At 43.8% G+C, this 20,550-nt stretch overlaps 2 protein-coding genes across 4 annotated transcripts in view; one reads left to right on the top strand and one right to left on the bottom strand.

The window, feature by feature from the left end:
* The window catches only part of timeless (timeless circadian clock), a 39,902-nt gene extending 30,530 nt beyond the window's left edge, over positions 1-9,372 (bottom strand). The window contains exons 1-4 of one of the 3 annotated variants that reach the window (XM_063215603.1): positions 9,275-9,372; positions 2,854-2,883; positions 1,719-1,854; positions 433-586 (exon numbers count right to left, since the gene is read on the bottom strand). In XM_063215603.1, coding sequence (XP_063071673.1) covers positions 433-586; positions 1,719-1,815 — 251 coding nt within the window. In that variant the 5' untranslated portion in view covers positions 1,816-1,854; positions 2,854-2,883; positions 9,275-9,372. Of the gene's footprint in view, positions 1-432; positions 587-1,718; positions 1,855-2,853; positions 2,884-7,404; positions 8,352-8,544; positions 9,204-9,274 lie in introns of those variants that run through there. The other 2 variants (XM_063215604.1, XM_063215606.1) reach the window with 2 other exon arrangements.
* A 4,385-nt stretch (positions 9,373-13,757) lies between these two features.
* On the top strand, positions 13,758-18,781 carry LOC134463298 (E3 SUMO-protein ligase ZBED1-like). Its single transcript, XM_063216504.1, has 2 exons — positions 13,758-14,344; positions 18,140-18,781. The coding sequence occupies exons 1-2, from the start codon at positions 14,153-14,155 to the stop codon at positions 18,779-18,781; spliced, it is 834 nt and encodes a 277-aa protein (XP_063072574.1). The 5' UTR covers positions 13,758-14,152.
* Positions 18,782-20,550: the final 1,769 nt, after the last annotated feature.

Genomic DNA, 20,550 nt, shown 5'->3' with positions numbered 1-20,550 from the left:
AGACTGTTGTAATAGAGAGCTCACTATAGCATCACCAGGGATAAAACCCAGTGTCTATTGATGTCTATGGATTGCAAATTACAGTCTGTAACTAATGGGAAAGTATTTGCAACCAAATAATTAAAAATGGAAAGTTTGTTGTATAAATATTAGACTGTCCAATTACTTTTGATCCCTTAAAAGTTGGGTGGCACTGATAGAAAATGTCATAATTCCTTCACAGTTCACTCGATTTGGACGCAAACACCCCCATATTAAAGCTGAAAGTCTGCTGTTAATGTACATCTCGTTTGTTTCATTTCAAACCCATTGGGATGGTGTACAGCACCAAAAAGATGAAAACTGTGCAGATGTCCAAATATTTATGGCCCTAACTGTATGCGTGTTGTCATGGGCAACATTGTTAGTGGTGCGTGTGTTTGTGTGTTTTACCTGATGCAGGCGTCGAAGAGGGCCTTGTCTTGGCCGTGCTGGGTGATGATGGGCAGCAGGTCGTTCTGCAGGATCTGAGCGGCCCCCAGCTGCTGACGGATGTCCCTCGTGTCATCCTCGTGCCGCAGGTAGCGGATTAGATCCTTTACACTCTCTGTGCACGCGCGCACATGCACACATTCACACACACGCACACACACAAATACACAAACACACACACACACCAACAAAAAACCTATCAGGGACATGGGCTTGCATGGGCCTGCTTGGTGTTCCCAGTTCATACAGTGTTTTTTAACAACCTGTCTGTATCAGATAACCACGAGGTGCAAGGGAAAAACTTGACATGTAACAGCCTGTTGGAGGCAAAGAAAATGCAATACACTATAAAAAAAATGATATTGTAGGCGCTGTGATGCAGCTTGCTAAGCCCATGACATACTGTATGGGGCCACCAATGGGGACCCGGGTTGTAGTCTGGCCATGTCAATCTCTCTCTCCCACTCTCTTACTGCCATGCTCTCAACTGCCTTATCAATAACGACACACAAAAATTGATTGTGGAAATTGCCAATTTTTACAGGGATTTCTACTAATGACAGACTAGACACGATAATGAATGAAAGTTTTTGTTCAATATTTTTTAACGTAAATAACCAACATGAAAACCAGACACAGGTCGAATGAGGACTAGAATAACGGAACAACTTGTGCAAACGAAAACAAAAACACAAACATTCCATTTACCACAACAGCCATCGAGTTCTGTGTTCTTCATCTCATGACTGTAATTTGGTTAGGAACGGAACATGAAGTTACATACTCTTTTTCTTTAAATGACCTCATTCTGAACTCTCTCTCTCTCGCACTCTCCCGCTCTCGCACTCTCTCTCTCTCTCTCTCTCTCTCTCGCACACTCTCTCTCTCGCACACTCTCTCTCTCGCACACTCTCTCTCTCGCACACTCTCTCTCTCGCACTCTCTCTCTCTCGCACTCTCTCTCTCTCGCACTCTCTCTCTCTCGCACTCTCTCTCTCTCGCACTCTCTCTCTCGCACTCTCTCTCTCTCGCACTCTCTCTCTCTCTCTCTCGCACTCTCTCTCTCTCTCGCACTCTCTCTCTCTCGCACTCTCTCTCTCTCTCTCTCGCACTCTCTCTCTCTCTCTCGCACTCTCTCTCTCTCTCTCGCACTCTCTCTCTCTCTCGCACTCTCTCTCTCTCTCGCACTCTCTCTCTCGCACTCTCTCCCAGCAGGACCAAGACGTGATATGCAGACGGTGACTCACCTAAACAGTCGGGTTCCCGGTGGTATGTGTCCCCTTCCAGGTAGCCCAAGGCACTGCACGTAGCAAGAAGCTCACAGTTCATCATGTACAAGTCCATATAGCACCAACCTTACTTCGGGAGTCCCTGTGTCCCGATCTATGGAGGGAGAGAGAGAGAGAGAGAGAGAGAGAGAGAGAGAGAGAGAGAGAGAGAGAGAGAGAGACAGAGACAGAGAGACAGAGACAGAGACAGAGACAGAGACAGAGACAGATGTTGTGTTCCATTATTCACCCTCTGTACTGTGTACCTTGTTTGAGTGCAGTGAAGTACCCTTTCCACCCTCCGCGATTCACGAGACGAGTACATTCCGATTCCCGTTCTGTCTGATACACTTAACGGAAATGACGGTTGGTCGCGTGTCATCCGAGTTTACCAACCGCCAATATGCAATTCATCACGGAAGGCACTGTTCGTTATGCTGACACTTTTTAAAGTTACCCCTGCCTCTAATACACATGGCGATTGTCTTTGGAATCAAAACTATGCTGTTATCACGGAGATTCAACCGTTTGACAGATCTGACACTCAACTACGTCACAAACATGGCGGCCGTTGAGTGTACAGTAACTCCACACTTCGAAAAATGGCCGTTTTGGGGGTGTTATCCGGGTAATTTACAGTACACTTTACCGTCGCGTTTAGAAATGGAACACCCTGCGTACCCAAACACAGTGCGGAAAGGGCGGACAGTACGAGTATTGGAACATAGCAAGAGACAGAGACGTGAGAGGTAGGACAGAGGCGGTGAGGGAGAGTAAGTGCAAGACAAGGAACAACGATTGGAGGGGTAAAATAAGTGAAGGAAGTGATTGGAGAATTATAGTGAGGCCACAATTATCGGAGATGAGAGAATATTATGATCAAGTTGTTTAGTTGAGGACACCAACAAAAATAAGTGCATAGAAAGTAAGAAGGATAGATTAGGATAAAAACCACTGGGGACCCAATGCAAAATAAAGAGAGTGCCGCACACTCATAACTTAAAGCTTAAAGTTTAATGTTGTAACAATGTTTCAAACACAATAGGCTTCCTCCATGCAGGATTTCATCAAGTCATTTCATCTTCAAGCAATACAACATCAAACAACCACTCACCTGATTCTCAACAGCAGAGCTGTCTCAAACCTGCAAAAAGCACAAGACATTGAACAATTAGGACAATTCAGGAAAAAATAATATAAACAATTGTTTAGAATTAAGGGAATGAGTGACTAACTGAACACCTCAACTGAGCAACACTTCAGCTTCCACCAGCCTCTTCCCCCCACTCTCGCTCTCTCTCTCTCGCTCGCTCTCACTCTCCCTCAGCCCTGCTTTCACATACCCAACCCCCACTCTCAAGACCACCGCCATGTCTGCAACATACAGACAATATCGATAACCCCACAGAACAATGACTACATCAAACACTGAAGGATGCCTGGATAGCACTGCCTGTCTGCCTACCTGACAAGCACTTATAACTCAATCATGCACGACCAATCAAACATTAGTCTGAATGCTTAGAACTGAGCAACACCACTGTTTTGAGGTCATGAAGTTCATTCAGTGAGGAACCTGGGTTTACCCGACGTCTAGGTTAACAGGTTCAGGGTGGTCACTGGGTTCATTGTGCTGTGTAGACGGGTGATGGGGAGGGGAAAGGACAAGGTGGTGGTCGTTCTACAACTCTCTATTCCATTCTATTGTCCTGACATCAAACTCTCCACAGCATGACACTTCAACACACCTCCATTTGGAACAGAACACAATATGACTCTAATCCAACTTTTTGTCCAATGCCCGGATCACTCCTAACAACTGCTCTGGCTGTCTGTTCAGCTGTATGTTATACACTCAAAATAAAGAAGACAATTCATGCAGAGTCTTTACACTGTGCAGGAAATGATCAAAAAGGGTACTACAACTATGCTGCTCATTGAAACTGTGTCACCTATTGCCAAATTTGACCTTTTCATGAAAGTTTACTAAGTAATAAACTAATATTTTCTAGAATGGTCCAAGTACAGTCATTTTTGCATCTTAAAACTACTATTTCTGGAAATTCATGGACCATGGAGAAGATCCCCGTTTCCATGTATGAAAAGTGCAATTTTTCCAGTCATAATGAATACTTAGCATTTGATGCTGGTGGTAGATATTCATGAAAAAGGTAACATTAGTGAATGGGCAGCATGACTTTTGGAAATAAACCACTAAAAATATCACACAGTGTCCCTTTAAGTAAGTGAAAAAGGAAGAAAAAAACAATCAGCTGTAGTGGCTCTATTGTCAACATCAATAGCAGACAACCAACACAATGTTTCAATCAAGAAGGAGAGGCAAAAATGCTTATTGGCTGCTGTCCTGAAATTAAATAGCAACAATATTTGGATTAAAAGATCTCTGGTTGGAAGCAGTTTCTCACAGAACCTGAATTGTCGCCTACCTTCACAACTAAATATAGACACATCTACTGGAAAATGTTCAACAAAGACTGAGACTGAAAAATGTCCCAATTTACGTAGGGACTCGCCAAATTTATCCAAGAGTATTGTGATCTCAAGGTGAGCCTATGTTTTATATGAGTGGGCAGGGCTCTGAATTAACACCAGCAAACCGGCCAAATGCTGGTGAAATTTCACGGCCGGTGTCCTGTCGATATGAGCGACCCGTCGAGATGTGATTCTTTTCGCTACTGAGCAGGCGCACGCATGCGCACACCCTCGCGGCGGTTTTCGCGGGTGATTGCCCATCGAATTGTGAGACCGCAGTTTACGATAGGATCCCCTGAGACAGTCAACTTTAGTGACTCAATCTGTATGAAGTAACGTGGATCATCCAGCAGATCATACACCTGTGTAGTGACTCAGACTTAACTTGGTTCTCCAACCCAGCAGCGCTTTTTGTAGCCTACCCGTAATTATATCAGGCATAGCCTACTACATTTTCTCAGTTTGGAAAATCTGCGAAATAGCGTGGCCTCGAACATTTGCTACTTTGTTGCCTAACCGTAATCGCTCACACACGCAGCCTCGAACATTGTAACATCGATTAGAAAATAGGCCTACTATTTATGTAGAGAGGCGTTCTCATTGCAAAATGGAAAAAATCGCCACCTCTTGATTGAGCTGTCAAAATGCTCCCTCCACCCTTTTCACTCAAGAATTTGAATCGACTGCATTGTAAAATGCCTGAACATGATAATAAAAAATGCACTGGTGGGGATGTTTAGAAAATGATCCCGGTCATTAAAAGAGGTGTTGCCCATAAATTGACAGACATCTGCCAAAACAAAGCCTCTATCTGCTCTCTGCAAAATGGGAATCTCTAATCGCGCTTGTTTATCCCCATAGCACATCATTTCATATGGCGTTGCCTTGCGAGCCCACGTCGCATTGAAACCAAACTAACAGCAAATGGCTGCATTAAACAACCCGTAACCAGGCCCTGATCCCAAACACTTTCTCCAGTCCTGTATTTGCGCAATCTCAGCCCAGTCTCTTTCATAAGGCACGTTTCTTAACTTGCTCAAACGAGAGGCCCACGGAGTTTTTTTTAGTGGTCAGCAGCTGTTTATCCCAATTTCATATGGCAATGTTGAGGCAGGCCCACGTCGCATTGAAACCAAACCAACAGCAAATGGCTGCATTAAACAACCCGTAACCAGGCCCTGATCCCAAACAGTTTCTCCAGTATTTGCGCAAACTCAACTCAGTCTCTTTTATATGGCACGTTTCTTAACTTGCTCAAACGAGAGGCTCACGGTTTTTAGTGGTAAGCAGCCGCTTTTGTTAAACTCCGCACGAACGATTGCACACCCCTGTCCGTGAAATAAACAAAGTAATGGTTATTAAAACAGTCCTACGTGGACCGATTGAAACGCCTTCCGCGGAAAATCAAGGTCGCTCATTTAGATGAGGCATCGCAAATCGATAGAACACCACTATCGAATAGGGCGACCGGTCGCTCATCTCGACGAGGCAACACATCTCGACAGAACACCGGTAGAAGAGACCAACTTACTAGCCACTTTGACCCATTGGTGAGTGTGTGTTTGGCTAGTAAGATTAACATCTACAGTGTTTCCCATACATTGAGGAAACTATGGCGCACCGCCATAGTTTAAATTAGGCCGCCATAGTTTCCGAAAATGTAAAAAAAACCTTCTTTTTTTTTAACGATTTCCGTGTTTGTTAAAAGCGATTTCAATTACGATTTCCTTCGCATTTTCCTCCTGGAGTAAATACATCCTATAGAGAAAACCACAAGTGCTTGAAAGAGAGAGGGATCAAAAGCCTTGTCAAGTTGTTGTAGTTAACTTGGGTTTGGGAGCAATAAAAAAAAACCTTCCGAGAAGGGACAGTTGGGATGAGTTTACTAACACTCCCCAGGCTTTGTTTTACAGTTGTAATGAGTTAGGTGACAGGCCTTCATTGACAAGGCAGAGGAGACATCGGGCTGCATATAGAAATGATGAATGTGTAATGAATGTGAATATAGACATAAATGTGTAATATGTTGTTCAGCTCTTTTAATGGGAGGAATTTTGAAAAACTGGCCCTGTGACCAGCACCCCTCATGTAGAATGTGTGTGTGGGGAAAAGGCATAGCCTACCCTCTTAGACCCTTTTTGTTTATGCGTTAACAATTTCACAGCAATCTTAAATTCTTATCTCTGCTCCTATTTTGTTTTATTATTTTTTTCATTACATAGACCCCTGCATGTGTATTATGTAGCCTTATTTCTCAAAATATAAATGGCTGAAATGTAGGCGTAGGACTATAGTTTCTCCATGCGCCAATGTCATACTGCACTCATTGTTTTGCCATTTTGCATTTACACTGCGTGAATACCCCATCCCCCCCCCAAAAAAAAAGGCCCGTGAAAAGACCCCCCCCCCCCCCCCCCCCCCCCCCCGGACAAAAAAAAAATCCCGGCTGCCCCCATAGTTTCCAAAATTTCTGTGGGAAACACTGATCTACTAGCAATTTTGGCTAGCGATGAATTAAGTTAATTTAGAGCACTGTGTGTGGGACTCTAATGTTTAAGGACAAACATGAAGCACTTTTCCCCATCCCTTCCAAGACAGAGTCAGGATTGTTTGATGATTAGGCTTATTAGCCCATTAATAAATCAATCTACTCCCCAATGCAATACCACTCAAAAACAATCAGAAGAAACTTCGGGACATTCCAAACAGCCTAAATTCAAAAGCTTCCGCTCACTCTTCACAATGAACTACACCAAAAGCAGAACAACCCAATGCCAGACAACATTAAGGGCAGCGTAACAAACGGGAAATTAATATATTGTATATAATATGAATAATAGTCATAGCCTGCATAGCAATACCACCAAAAACTCTTACCCCAAGGACCTCAGGGTAGGCTAAACACATTTTAAACATAGTATGTCCTTCAATAAGCCATAACATCAGAACAAAAAAATCCCTTATTCATACCAACCAGATGTAGTCAGTATAAATTCTTCAAATTAACCCCCTTCTCCACTCCAACGCTCCAGTCCTTAGCACATGATGTGCTTACCGTCGTACCGGCATTTTTGAACTTGCCACCCCCTGAAGCCCCTGTCCCACACTCACACTCAGTATTGAATTACACGCAGCAGCATGAGACAATCAAACAAACAAACACAAGACTTACTGTTCATCTGCAACAGTCTAGCAATGAGGACCCCAATGTGACTCTAGTTACACCCCTGATCTTGCCTTGTGTGAACTGCATGCTGGCAGCAAAGAAAAAAAAATGTACCATACGCTTAGAGAGGGGGGAGGCGCACGGTGTCTGCTGTGAGGAGGGGGGTATAATGTAGGCTACACACTCCGGAGCTTATGCAACTGTGACACTTACCCACAATGCACTTGGATTTCAACCTACTTTTTTCTCCCAGGGTGGTAACGGGGGGAAGGACCAGAGAGGCTGGACTAACGAGACGACGCATTAACCATTTCAGCACCACAGCCAAAAAAACAGCGAATGTGCGTGCGCGTCAGCATCAGCTGTCACTGCTTTTGTCGAGGGGATATGCCACGGTCTTTCCTAGTACTATTTTTCTATAACATAAGGGAAATTAATTCGCCAGTCGAAAGGAGGAGGTGGGCAGGCTACAGAATAAGCAGTGACACACATATAAAGTTGCATTGGAAATGTGGACAAATGGACTGGTCTAATAAATAGACACTATAAAAAACACTAAACATGGAGAATATGCTTTTCATACAGCCCATGAAACCACCAAATAATCTGTTTTAATAAGATTTCTGCCAGCAAGTAACTAGAAACACAATGTCATTTAGCGGTTCTTCAAAGTTCACACATCCATGACACCACAAACAAGCAACCCAAAACCCAAACACCCCGAAAGAAATATGTGACCAAACCAAGCTAAATGCAATTATATTCAACTGCCAAAGACTACCGTGAATTGTGTATCATACTGCCTAAATGAAAACCACAGCACACCGCTAAGGGCATGGATCAGGACATTTTATTCGAAAAGACGCCTCTTTCCACCATTTATCTGTCAGTGCGCGACTGGACTACGCTGCTTTGAGTCAGGTTAGTTTCCACATTGCATAATAGTGCTTTGCACGACTATCTTGAATCAGCCAGGTAAACATATTAACTGGAAAGTGGGTCAATAAGTATTAACATATTTCATGAAGAACGACCAATGACATTCATATTCAATATAGCAGAGTGGGGAACATGTTTTTTTCACCACAAGTTAGCTATTGTTAGCCACTAGCCAACATAGAAAATAATGCTAGCCAGTCAACTTACCAGACGGAAACGTAAACCAAGCGGCTTTTATTTTTTATTTTCAAAAGGCCGCAATAGAAAAGAGACTCCACGATCAAGGTTGGCTGGTTTTCATACACTATAATCCGCAAAACCGCGCTTAATTGGTATTTTTTCGCACCTCGAACACCTCCAGGAAGTTGTTGAGAACAACGCACGCACAAGTGCGCATCTGACGTTCTCGCGCCAGAATTTCATGCGTATGCTGTCGTCACTTAAAGGGCCCACAGCACTATTCCATGCTTTGACAACTCATGACAATGCATGAGACATGCAAAGATAGGCCTACACATCGGATAAGCCTACATCAGCTAATGTTACACTTTGCAATTTTTAGGAATAATGTTCCGGAAAGAAAGGAGAAAGGGTTCAGTGACCATTTGGGACAGCTATTCGACAGAGGGTAGCTGCTGGTGAAATGAACGCTGGTGTAGATCGTCCCTCCTGCTCACAAACAGAAATACTCTCTCCAAAAGCAAGATACTTAGGTATTGAATCGTTAAGATAGCGTTCACAACAACAGTAATACATTAAGCAAAAGTACAACCATGGAGTGACCTGGACCGCAGCCTTGGGACAAAATCCAGAATAGGCAAAATCAACATGATCCCCAATCGTCATTGCATCAATCAGCTTCATCGTAATCACTGAACAACTCAAGGTAGCTACCTAAAATGCTCTAAACGTGTCCGTTTTAATATAAATGGCTTACCTGCTTTCAGTGGCAGGAGTCCGGTGTTTTGTGAATGTTGGTAAACAAGTGAAGAACATTCCTCACATGTACACAAAAGCTAAGTGGTGTCGTCACACACCCACTGTACTCCGTCTGGCGCGTGTACAGAACTGGCCAGCACCACACAGCATATTTCGGAGGTAGGAAAAACGATACTGTATTTCTAATCCTTGTAAATACATATACTTATAACTCTAGCATGCACAGTAGGGCATGTAAACTGCCCTATAACTTTACAAAATGGGCCATTAATGTTTATTTCATTTAGATTAGTTAAACATATTATTTCGTTCGATTTGTAGTCACCCTTTTTGAAGCGCGTATGGTTTCGTCCACGAGTCACACTCAAAGGCAGCGTGACATCCACTGGTACTGTACATTACAAACGTGGACTGTGTTGTTATCGCTGCAAACTGGTGAAAAGGACCTCGTTGTGCCGTTTAAACAAATTGTATGACGTTAGCTGACAGCTGTTTGAAGAAGTCATTTACATGGTACAATTGTGAGGGTTTGCAATAACATGATTAATTGTCAAAACACATAGGCTGCATATGCCTACGACGAACAGAATTATTCTTTTTTTCATTATTAGGCAAGGCTCGGCTGTCCCCAACCGTTCCTGCTTTTAATATCTGTAGGCCTACAGGGCGGAAACGATTACTTAGGTTATTTTGGTGTCTGTCGCAATGTATTTGAGTTAAGTGGATAAGGACAGATTTCCTAGTGGGTGGCTATATGCCCCAGCAGCTTGAACCTGAAGGGAAATTTAGGTGAGTTGAAATGATTGCCAATACAAATCTACTGCAATTAGGCAGTTGAACATACGTATATATAGGCCAGAGTTTTGTTGCAACATGGTGTATCCACCATTTTTTAATTTTGCATTTTATTAGAACTGTTCAGAAGTCCTGATATCATCTATGTGACATTCAAATATTTTGAGAACACGCTTTTTAGATATAAAATGCATTTTGCAATGCACTGCAATTGAATGCCCAATCCCAAAAATGTCAGTTTACCAAAATGTACACCATTTGGCAATGAAACTCCTCATACCCCCCCCCCCTTCTCTCTCTCACACACACACACACACACACACACACACACACACACACACACACACACACACACACACACACACACACACACACACACAGTTAGTACTTTTATTTGGATCGTCACACAGGGAAGGATTACAGATCCAAACAGTATTGGAAAAAGTCCTGTAGATTGACAAGATTGATGATAAATAGATAATAAGTCCAGTGTCTATGGATAGATGTGACATCTCCGTCTCCAGATGGACAGGCTCCCAATTATGGCAGAAATTGAGCAGAATTTGGCAAGCCTTTGCATTCTTTTTGCATAATCCACACAGTTGCAGTCCTCGCATGACCAGTTTATGTACATGTCCAAGGCTTCCAAACACAAGAACAATTATCTTGCAGTCTTACCCAAGATTCAAGTCAAGTCAAGTCAAGTCAAGTAGGTTTTATTGTCAATTTCTTTACATGCACTGGTCATACAAAGAATTTGAAATTACATTTCTTGCTTTCCCATACAGACATAGACTAATCTAGGTAAGGACATAGACAGTATAGACATAGACAGTACTTATACATGGACTTAAGACAGTATGGACATAGACAGTGCTCATACAGACATTTAAAGTGCAAGACTGGACAACAGAAGACTTGTAGAGGACATACATTAAGAGGTAATTGTTGTGCTTTTGTGCTTTTCCTAAAAAGTCCTTTATAGTGTTCTGACATAGTAATAGTAGCATTTTGAAGAAAAATAAATATTAAGAAGGTCTGTCAAGTACAGCAGCAGCAGTGTGTGTGTGTGTGTGTGTGTGTGTGTGTGTGTGTGTGTGTGTGTGTGTGTGTGTGTTTAGTGCAGGTAGAAGGTGCGGTGTGCGTCTGTGTGTGTGTTCGTATGTCTGTGTGTGTATGTGTGTTCGTGTGTGTGTGTGTGTGTGTGTGTGTGTGTGTGTGTGTGTGTGTGTGTGTGTGTGTGTGTGTGTGTGTGTGTGTGTCAGTGTGTGTATGTTTGGGTTTAGTGCAGAAAGTGCAGTGTGCTTGTGTGTGTGTGTGTGTGTGTTTGTGTGTGTGTGTGTGTGTGTGTGTTTGTGTGTGTGTGTTGTGTGTGTGTGTGTGTGTGTGTGTGCGCGCATGTTTTGAGTTAGTGCAGGTTGAAAGTTCAGTCACAAATATAGTAGTGCAGGTGGAATGTTCAGTCGCAGATATGGTGGTGGGGGATGAGGGGGGGGGGGGTTGTCAGTGGCCTTGCTGGCTGGAGGCTGACAGTGGAGGGAGAGTGGGTTGAGTGTTCAGTATCTTGATCGCTTGGTGCATTGTGCTGCTCGCCAGCCTGGTGGTACGGGAACGGAGGCGCCTGTACCTCTTTCCAGAGGGCAGGAGGCTGAACAGTTTGTGTGCAGGGTGGCTTGTGTCTTTGATGATCATCAGTGCTTTTCGGGTGAGGCGTGTGGTGTAAATGTCCTGCAGGGAGGGGAGTGGTACTCCAATGATCTTCTTCGCTGTGTTCACAACACGCTGGAGTGTCTTCCTGTTTTTCTCCGTGCAGCTTCCTCCCCACACTGTGATGCAGTTGGACACGACGCTCTCTATGGTTCCTCTGTAGAATGTTGTCATGATGGAGGGTGTAGCACTTGCCTTCTTTAGTTTGCGCAGGAAGTAGAGACGCTGATGGGCCTTCTTCGCCAGTGATGTAGTGTTGGTGGTCCAAGAGAGGTCGTCGCTGATGTGCACTCCAAGTAACTTGGTGCTGCTCACTCTCTCCACAGCATCGCCGTCGATGGTCAGTGGTGGCAGTTGTTTTTGGACCCTTTGAAAGTTGACAACAATCTCCTTGGTCTTGTTGACATTCAGCAGGAGGTTGTTGTCTTTGCACCATCTGGCCAGCAGGTCTACTTCTTCTCTGTAGTGAGTCTCATCGCCCTTGGTGATGAGGCCCACCAGTGTTGTATCATCCGCAAACTTCACTAGATGGTTAGTGCTGTGGGTCGTTGTGCAGCCGTGTGTCAGCAGCGTGAACAGCAGGGGGCTGAGAACACAACCTTGCGGAGCCCCCGTGCTCAGGGTCAGGGTGCTTGATGTGTTATTCCCTACCCGTACTGCTTGTGGTCTTTGCATCAGGAAGTCCAGCAGCCAGTTGCAGAGGGAGGTGCTGAAACCTAGTTTGTCCAGTTTTCTGATGAGTTGTTGTGGTATTATGGTATTGAATGCTGAACTGAAGTCAATGAACAGCATTCTCACATATGAGTCTTTATTGTCCAAGTGGGTGAGGGCTGGATGGAGGGCAGAGCAAATTGCATCCTCCGTGGATCGCTTTGCTCGGTATGCGAACTGGTAGGGGTCCAGGGTGGGGGGTAGGGTAGCTTTGATGTGTGACAGGACTAGCCGTTCGAAGCACTTCATGATTATGGGCGTCAGTGCTACAGGACGGTAGTCATTGAAGCATGATGGTGATGATTTCTTCGGCACAGGTATGATGGTAGCAGCTTTGAAAAGTGGTGGGATGACTGCTTGCTCCAGAGAGATGTTAAAGATGTCTGTGAAGACATCCTTCAGCTCTTCTGCACAATCCTTCAACACTCGGCCAGGTATGTTGTCTGGGCCAGCTGCTTTGCGTGGGTTGATGGTGGCCAGTGTCCTCTTCACACTGGCAGAGGACAGGTAAAGGGGTTGATCATGGGGGGGAGGGGGAGTTTTCTGTGGGTGAGTGTCATTTTGTGCTTCAAAGCGGGCAAAGAAACTGTTCGTTTAGCAGAGAGGTGTTGTTGTCACAGCTCCGTGGTGCAGGCTTATAGTCCGTGATGGCCTGTATGCCCTGCCACAGGCTCTGTGCATCTCTGCTGTCTTTGATTTGATTCATGATTGATTCAAGAAGTGGCTGGTACTTAAGCATTTTGTCATTAAAACAAGTGTCCATATATAAATCAAAAGAGCAGCCTATTTCAACAATGGTCACGGTTCTATTTGTTTCATCAATGACGGTAATATCAGGAGTGTTGGGGATATTATCTAACTGAACGTCTCCATGGTTTTCTGTATTAAACCAGTTCATCTGCACAGCACTGTGTTTATGCATATGTGTCGTTGCATCTAAAGTGCTCTTAATACTATCGGAGATCAGGTCAACCAATTGGTCATGTCTAGCAATAAATAGTCCTTTATAGAACAACCATTTAACCCCTTAAGACACGGCATTATAAATGAGCTGTTACCAGAATGGCAATGACCAAGTCGTAATGTATTACTGAAGGCCCCGTGCACTGTCATAGTAGTGTAGTACTATAGTAGTTAACTTTCAATGTCTATTACAGCATGCCACAGGAGGTACGCCGTGCATTAAGGGGCTACTATTAGTGTTGCTGTCGTCAACGAAGACGCGGAGGAAATATCCTTGTCAACAACATTTTTTATCATGTGAAGAAAACCAGACGAGAAGTAAAGAGTATTTTCGTCATGTCAAAAACCAATGCATACCCAACTCAAACGTAAAACGTCACAAATAAAAACTATGCTAAAATGGTTCTCCGTTTTTGTTGACGAGAGGAGAGGCTTTGAAGATGACGAAAAGAAACATTATTGTCATGGTGATGATAAATATTTTGCATGTGACAGCAAGAGCCTTTCGCGTTTCTCAGTCAGCATTCATTGCTTTCAATAATGGTCTCGTCGTCATTGGCTGCGTGGAATTGGCACTTTCGTCAGGTGATGGAAACGACAGGTTTAAAATCATGGCGTTAGCGTTCAGCTTCTGTAGGCAACTAAGACCGAGAAGCGACGACGGCTTGATTATTTTTTTTCAAAAAACAGTAAAACTGCGATGGCCTGCTCTGTAACACTTGGGCGAAAGAGACGGGGAGATGTTTGGGAACACTTCGAATATCAAGAAGCCGAGGACCTAACTGAATGCCGTGTGGTTATGATTGATGGCGAGAAATGTGGCCACACACTCAAAGGCAAAAACACAACTAACTTGAAGAGGCATCTGAAAAAAATTCATACGGACATCCAGGTAAGTGTAGTCAGTTTCGGACACACCTGCGCGATTAAAAGTAGGCCTAGGCTATCTGTGTAGGCCTAATTCCTTGGAAGCGATGGCCGGTCCGTGTAGCCTAACGCTTTGCAGTGCTTTGATCCATTTTAATAATTAATTTGGAAAATATTAAAATTGGGTTCAAAACTTCAATTTTCAATTTTCCAGTGAACTCAGAAAACAGAAAATTGACGTTCAGTTTGTGGAGAAGGCCTATGGCGTGCTCTTATCCAAATAGTTTGTTGGCTTGGGTTTGGGTGCTCTTTAGTCCAAGGCATAGTGGCCTACTTCCAGGATCAAAAAATGAGAAGAAATTCTCTGACTAAGGCACTCCAAATTAAAATGTCTTTATTGAAATGACGGGTCCTACATGGACATATTAAAAACAAGGCCCCTTTTAATATTGTTTGCCTTGTTTTTAATATGTCCATGTAGGACCCGTCATTTCAATAAAGACATTTTAATTTGGAGTGCCTTAGTCAGAGAATTTATTCTAATTTTTTGATCCAGAAAATTGACGTTGTTTAATTCATTGTAATTTGTCGGTTGCTTTTGAAAGAGAAAACAACTGAATTTGAAACCAAAGTAAAATGAGTCAATATTTCAATTTTCAATTTCTGCATGGTGGTTGGACTGAATCATTCGCGCGGGGTCCAGGGGATGTAGGAATTGGCTCAAGTAGCGCCAGATGTGTTTTGCCTAAATGAAATGGATGGCAAGTCAGCTTAAAACGTAGGCTTGCTACAGATCCGACAGAATGACTGGCAGCTGTAGTCGTAGCCAACCTGCAAACTTTTCAATAACCCGCTTTCACCTACCCTGACAACACGCCAGAGACCAACTCCGAACCCAACTCCGAACTCAGAGGGTAGCACGTTGGGCACGCATAGCCTACTGTAGATCAGTGGTCGGCAACTCCGTTTGCATATGGGCCAACTCCCCTAAGAATTCAGACAATCATATTAGGCCTATGGAAAAACATCAGTTGCTTCACTTGAGCAGACTGTGGGCTACATTGCCGTTATAGCGCTTCAAGCTTAGTTTCCACTGAACTGAAATGACGCGGTCGAGCAATAACGCACTGCGAATTCATGACGCTTGCTTGTTTACACCCGTAGCCTATAGTACATTTCAAGCCTGTCTTATTTCTGTGAAATGTCAAGATAATGTTACAAATAGGCTAATATAGGTCTTGCAGATGTTTTGGAATAATCCGCAGTGGTGTAGTCTACGTAGAACGCAGGTATACGGAGTATACCCACTTCTAAATTTTAGGGGCTTCAGTATACCCACTTCAAATGGATTGATCAATTGTTTAGAATAGCATAAATATATACAGTATACCCACTTCAAAAAAATGCTTGAATATACAGTATACCCACTTCAAAAAAGTAGACTGCACCACTGATAATCCGGTCACGGATGCTGCAGTGTGGTGCCAACTGCGCAATGAGATCCCATTGGATGGGAAATATCCACGCGTAAAATAAACAATGTGCAACGTTTATGCCTTAATAGCCAATGCAAATTTAGACGGGGCCTTATGAAGAGTAGTCTAGTCGGCGTGGAGTCAATGGGTCTGTGGTGCGCATTAATCAGAGTTTGCACACCATGCATGCCTGCCTAGTTCTACTATGTGGGTAGCCTATTTTTCTCCCCCTGTCCATGAACTCACTTTCGTCCCAACGGTTGTCGGGAAGGAGGTGAAAGTTTGCAGGTTGGCCTATACAGCTGAGCCAGTTGTTCTGTCAGATCTGTAGCCTACGTCTCAGCTGACTTGCCATCCATTTCATTTGTAGACATTACGCAAAACACATCTGGCGCTACTTGAGCCAATACATCCCCCGGTCCCTGCGCGACACAGAAATTGGACATTGAAATATTGCCTAATTTTACTTTGGTTTCAAATTCACATATTTTCTCTTTCAAAGGCCACCGACAAATTACAATGAAACGAGCACACAGCGTCAATTTTCTGTTTTCTGAGTTGTCTGGAAATTTGAAGTTTTGAACTAATTTTCATCTTTTTCATGTGAATTCCGAAAATGGATCAAAGCACTGCAAAGCGTTACACGGACCAGCCATCGCTTCCAAGGAATAAGGGGGTTGTGCCAACGCTGTTCTGCGTCCATTAGGACCTTTAGCATTTCAATTGCACTCAGATTGTGCGACCACTGTTGCCAATATGGATTACTGTATTTTTTCACAGGCATCCGTTCAATATAGCCTAGGCCTGTATGGGTATATTTTAGGACTGTGGCTAATAAGTCTACGACTCCACACACTAGCGCAACTCTGCCGTCTGCTTCTTCTCCAAATCTTCTTCCTCCGCTGCGGCAACGTCTCATTTCTCATTTCTGGTAGCCCAGGTTATAGTTGTGTCTGTCAGACTCGGTACAGTAAGCCTATCTAAATATAGGTTTGACGCGCTGCTTCACTGGAGGGTTGTCCCAGACGGAGAAAAAAAGCACGATGGCATTCATTCATTCATTTCGCTGCAGTAGTAAATCTAAATTAAATCGTGGGAGAATTTCATTTGTGGCGTTAACATTCTGTTCAAGACGCAGGACACAGGTGTAAATGTTTGTTGATCCGTTTAACTAACTGACAATTGACCGATACCTAGGCCTTGCGTACTTGTAGGTTAGACCATGCGTATGACATTAGAGGTGCAGCACTTGCGTGCAGTTGGCTCCCCACATGTTGAAGATATGAATAGATTTATTTTTTATTCATTTGTGCACGATTGTGTAGGCAAAATGAGTGTTCGTGTGAGAAGCTTAGGCCTATTTAAGCTTTTTAACTTTCAATAGGTAAATGACTTGAATGAAATAACAAAGTAACAAACTGTTTCTGCAGAAACATTGTTTACCCACACACCTGCACAAACAATTCGAACCATTTCGAGTAATTTGGTTGCTGATTTGGCGCTGCATTTAGGCCTACAAAAGTACATTTTAAGTAACATAAACGGTTTGTGCAAAAACGTTCATGTTGCCTGCTCAATTGTGCAAAAATGATTCATTTGAATGATAATAGAGTGCTGCGTAATTGTGGTCACCAGATAGCCTGATCTTAAAGGTGCAGTGTGTAAGATTTTCAGTTGTTTCTTTCCAGAATTTATGCTACCCATTCACTAATACCTTTTTCATACCAACATCAAATTAAGTATTCATTATGACTACGACAATTTCACTTTCCTATCCTCTCCATGGTCCGCCCTTTTGAATTTCCTGAAAGACATTTTTAGCTGCAAAGATGACTGTACTTGGGCCATACTAGAAAATATCAGTTTAGTAAACTGTCATGAAAAGATCAAATTCGGCAATAGGCAACCCAGTTTCAATGAGCAACATAGTTGCAGTACCTCTTTTGACCATTTCCTGCACAGTGCACCTTTTTAAGGTTTGTGCAGAAATGCTCATTTTGCCTGTGCTATCATGTAGGCCTACAAACGATGCAGAAACGAATAACAAAAAATGCTTTTATGCATAATATTCAACATATCTGGTGCCAACTTCACAATAGTTTTGCAGGTGTGAGGGTGTGGGGCTATAACAGAAATGTGTAAATGTAGGCCTATGTGAAATAATCCACTTGGCACACACATCCTGGTGTCTTCAGGCTTACATTAAGCGCAAAATGTGTAACTTAAAATATAGTCACATTAATACCGGTTTGATTTGAAATGATATAAGTAGCCTATATTGTGAAACATTATTATGAGCAGTAGACCTTTCTGACTGGACTCCCCCCCCCCCCTCTCTATTCTAGATTCCAGAACGGACACCACAGAAACCCAAGAGAAAGCCCAGCAGCATTCAAATGTATAACGAAAACGCCCCTGAACAACGTTGTAAAGAGCAGGCAATTGCCCAATGGATTGGCCGTACTGGCCTGCCAGCAAGAATTGTCGAAGATGAAGAATTCATTCAGATGATGGGAAGTATGGACAAAAAATTCAATGTGCCTAAAAGACAAAAAATTCTGAATCTCATTGAAAACATGTATATAGAAGAGAAGGGAAAGATCAAACGAAGCCTTTCCCAAGCGCGCAGGGTTACCACGGGCCTGGACATCTGGACCAAGAAGGGGCTCACTGCCTCTTTCCTGGGTGTCAGTGCATGCTACTTCAATCCTGAAAGCAATAAGGCTGAACACAAACTTCTTAGCTTGAAAGAACTGGCACATCCACATACGGGGGAAGCAATTGGTGCGCTGGTGGAGGAGTCTATGGCGGAATGGGGCATCCAAAGAGACAAGATAATTACAACCATCACTGATAACGGCAGCAACATGGTGGCTTCATTTCGCAGTGAAGCCACCGGAACATCTGACTGTTCCGAGGACGAGCACAGCGAGGACCCCAATGACTATGATGTGGAAGGAGAGGATGAGAGGTCAGTCTGTGTATGAAGTGTATTCATTAGCCTTCACGAAACTATGCAGTTAGTTTTTCAGTCACTTAATATGAATAAAAAGAAATGTCATATCAAGTACAAGCATTTTGAGCTACTGTATTTAATATAATGTCTTGTACTTAAGAAGTTGATGGCGCAAAATAAATGGTCTGTGAACCTACTAATATAATGTTTTGTGTTTTTATGCTTGCAGAAGAGATTATGGGGCCATTCAAAGGACACCCTGCGCTGTACACACCCTCCAGCTTGTAGTAAATATGATTCAGAAGGAGGCACCAATAAGAAGATTGCTGGACAAAGTCAGGCACATGGTTAACAAATTCAGAAAATCCTCTGTTGCCACAGAACGCCTTCTCCACAAATGCAACCTTGTATTAGTGAAAGACTGCCCGACCCGATGGTCAAGCTGCTTCGCCATGCTCAAGCGCTGCCTGGAGGTGAAGGAACACGTCATTCATGTTGCAGAGGCCATGGGGTGGGGCACCCTACAACCCAATGAGTGGCAGAGAATGGGTCTGCTTCATGACCTCCTTCTGCCATTTGCAGAACACACAAAGTCCCTTGAAAGTGACACCCAGTCCCTTTCCCTCATTGTGCCAGCACTACTGGACCTGAAACAGCACCTGTCAGAGTTCTCCATTACACATGGCAGAAGCTACAAGGATGCTGCTACTTTGGCCCAAAAGATGCTGTCAAGTATGGATCAACGATTTGGTGTGTTCCTTGATTCCACTGCTGAAAACTTCTCACCACTTCCAGCAGCAGCTTGCTTTTTGGACCCATTTGTAGCTGAAGGTCTTGTAGAAAGCGAAGAGGGTGAATTTCAGAGTCTCTTGCGAAAAGCAGAGGATTACATCTCTTTTCTTGCTCCACCAAGTCTGCCTGAAGAACAAGTGACCGATGATGAGCAAGTGGCACCAGAAGTACCCTCAGCAAAACGTAAAAGATTTAAATATTTTAGCTCAAAACGTCCAGTAAGGCCCAAGACACCCAAACCATTGAGTATTCGGCAGGAGCTTTTAAAATACAGGGCATTACTGTCAGAGTCCTTCCACACTGGTGATGGTGATGAGGTTGAGGAGTCTGGCATTGAGTATTGGTTAACCAGGTGTTGCTCTACAGCATTCCCGAACCTGAAACCACTGGCTTTAGATCTCCTTGCAATGCCGGCATCTCAGGCCTTCACAGAGAGAGTCTTCAGCATTACTGGTTATCTGTCGTGTGGCCGTAGAAACAGGGCCAGGAAAATTTTAGAATAGAGTGCATTCTTAAAGGTGAACAAACCTAAGTAGGTATTGCGTACAGTGTGTTTGTGATTGCATATGTAACGGAGGCTAACTGGCAGAGTTGGTGTAGAACGTTGGTAAAATCTCCCTCCCAAAGCTTCATACAGTGCATATGCTGTCGGGCCGGAAGACTAGTCTCTTGGCCCAGCTGTATCGTACTGTGTCTCCCATTGCCAGACCGTTGTAGTTGACGAGGTGGCCTGTTCGATCCCTGAGGGGGGTGAACAGGTGCAAGATGATCTGCTTCACAGTGGTGCCACTAACCCGGGATGGGAGTGAGGTTCAAGGAGGAGAGTGTAACGGAGGCTAACTAGCAGAGATGGCGTGGAACGTTGGTTAAACCTCCCTCCCAAAGCCTCAGACAGTGCCGATGGGCCGGAAGACTAGTCTCTTGGTCCAGCGTTATCGTACTGTGGCTCCCATTGCCGGACCGTTGTAGTTGACGAGGTTGCACGTTCGATCCCCGAGGGGGGTTAAT

This window comes from Engraulis encrasicolus, chromosome 14 (assembly GCF_034702125.1).
Source record: "Engraulis encrasicolus isolate BLACKSEA-1 chromosome 14, IST_EnEncr_1.0, whole genome shotgun sequence".
Classification (NCBI taxonomy): Eukaryota; Metazoa; Chordata; class Actinopteri; order Clupeiformes; family Engraulidae; genus Engraulis; species Engraulis encrasicolus.
Note: the sequence above shows the minus strand (reverse complement) of the source record. Positions and strands in the feature narration are given on the sequence as shown.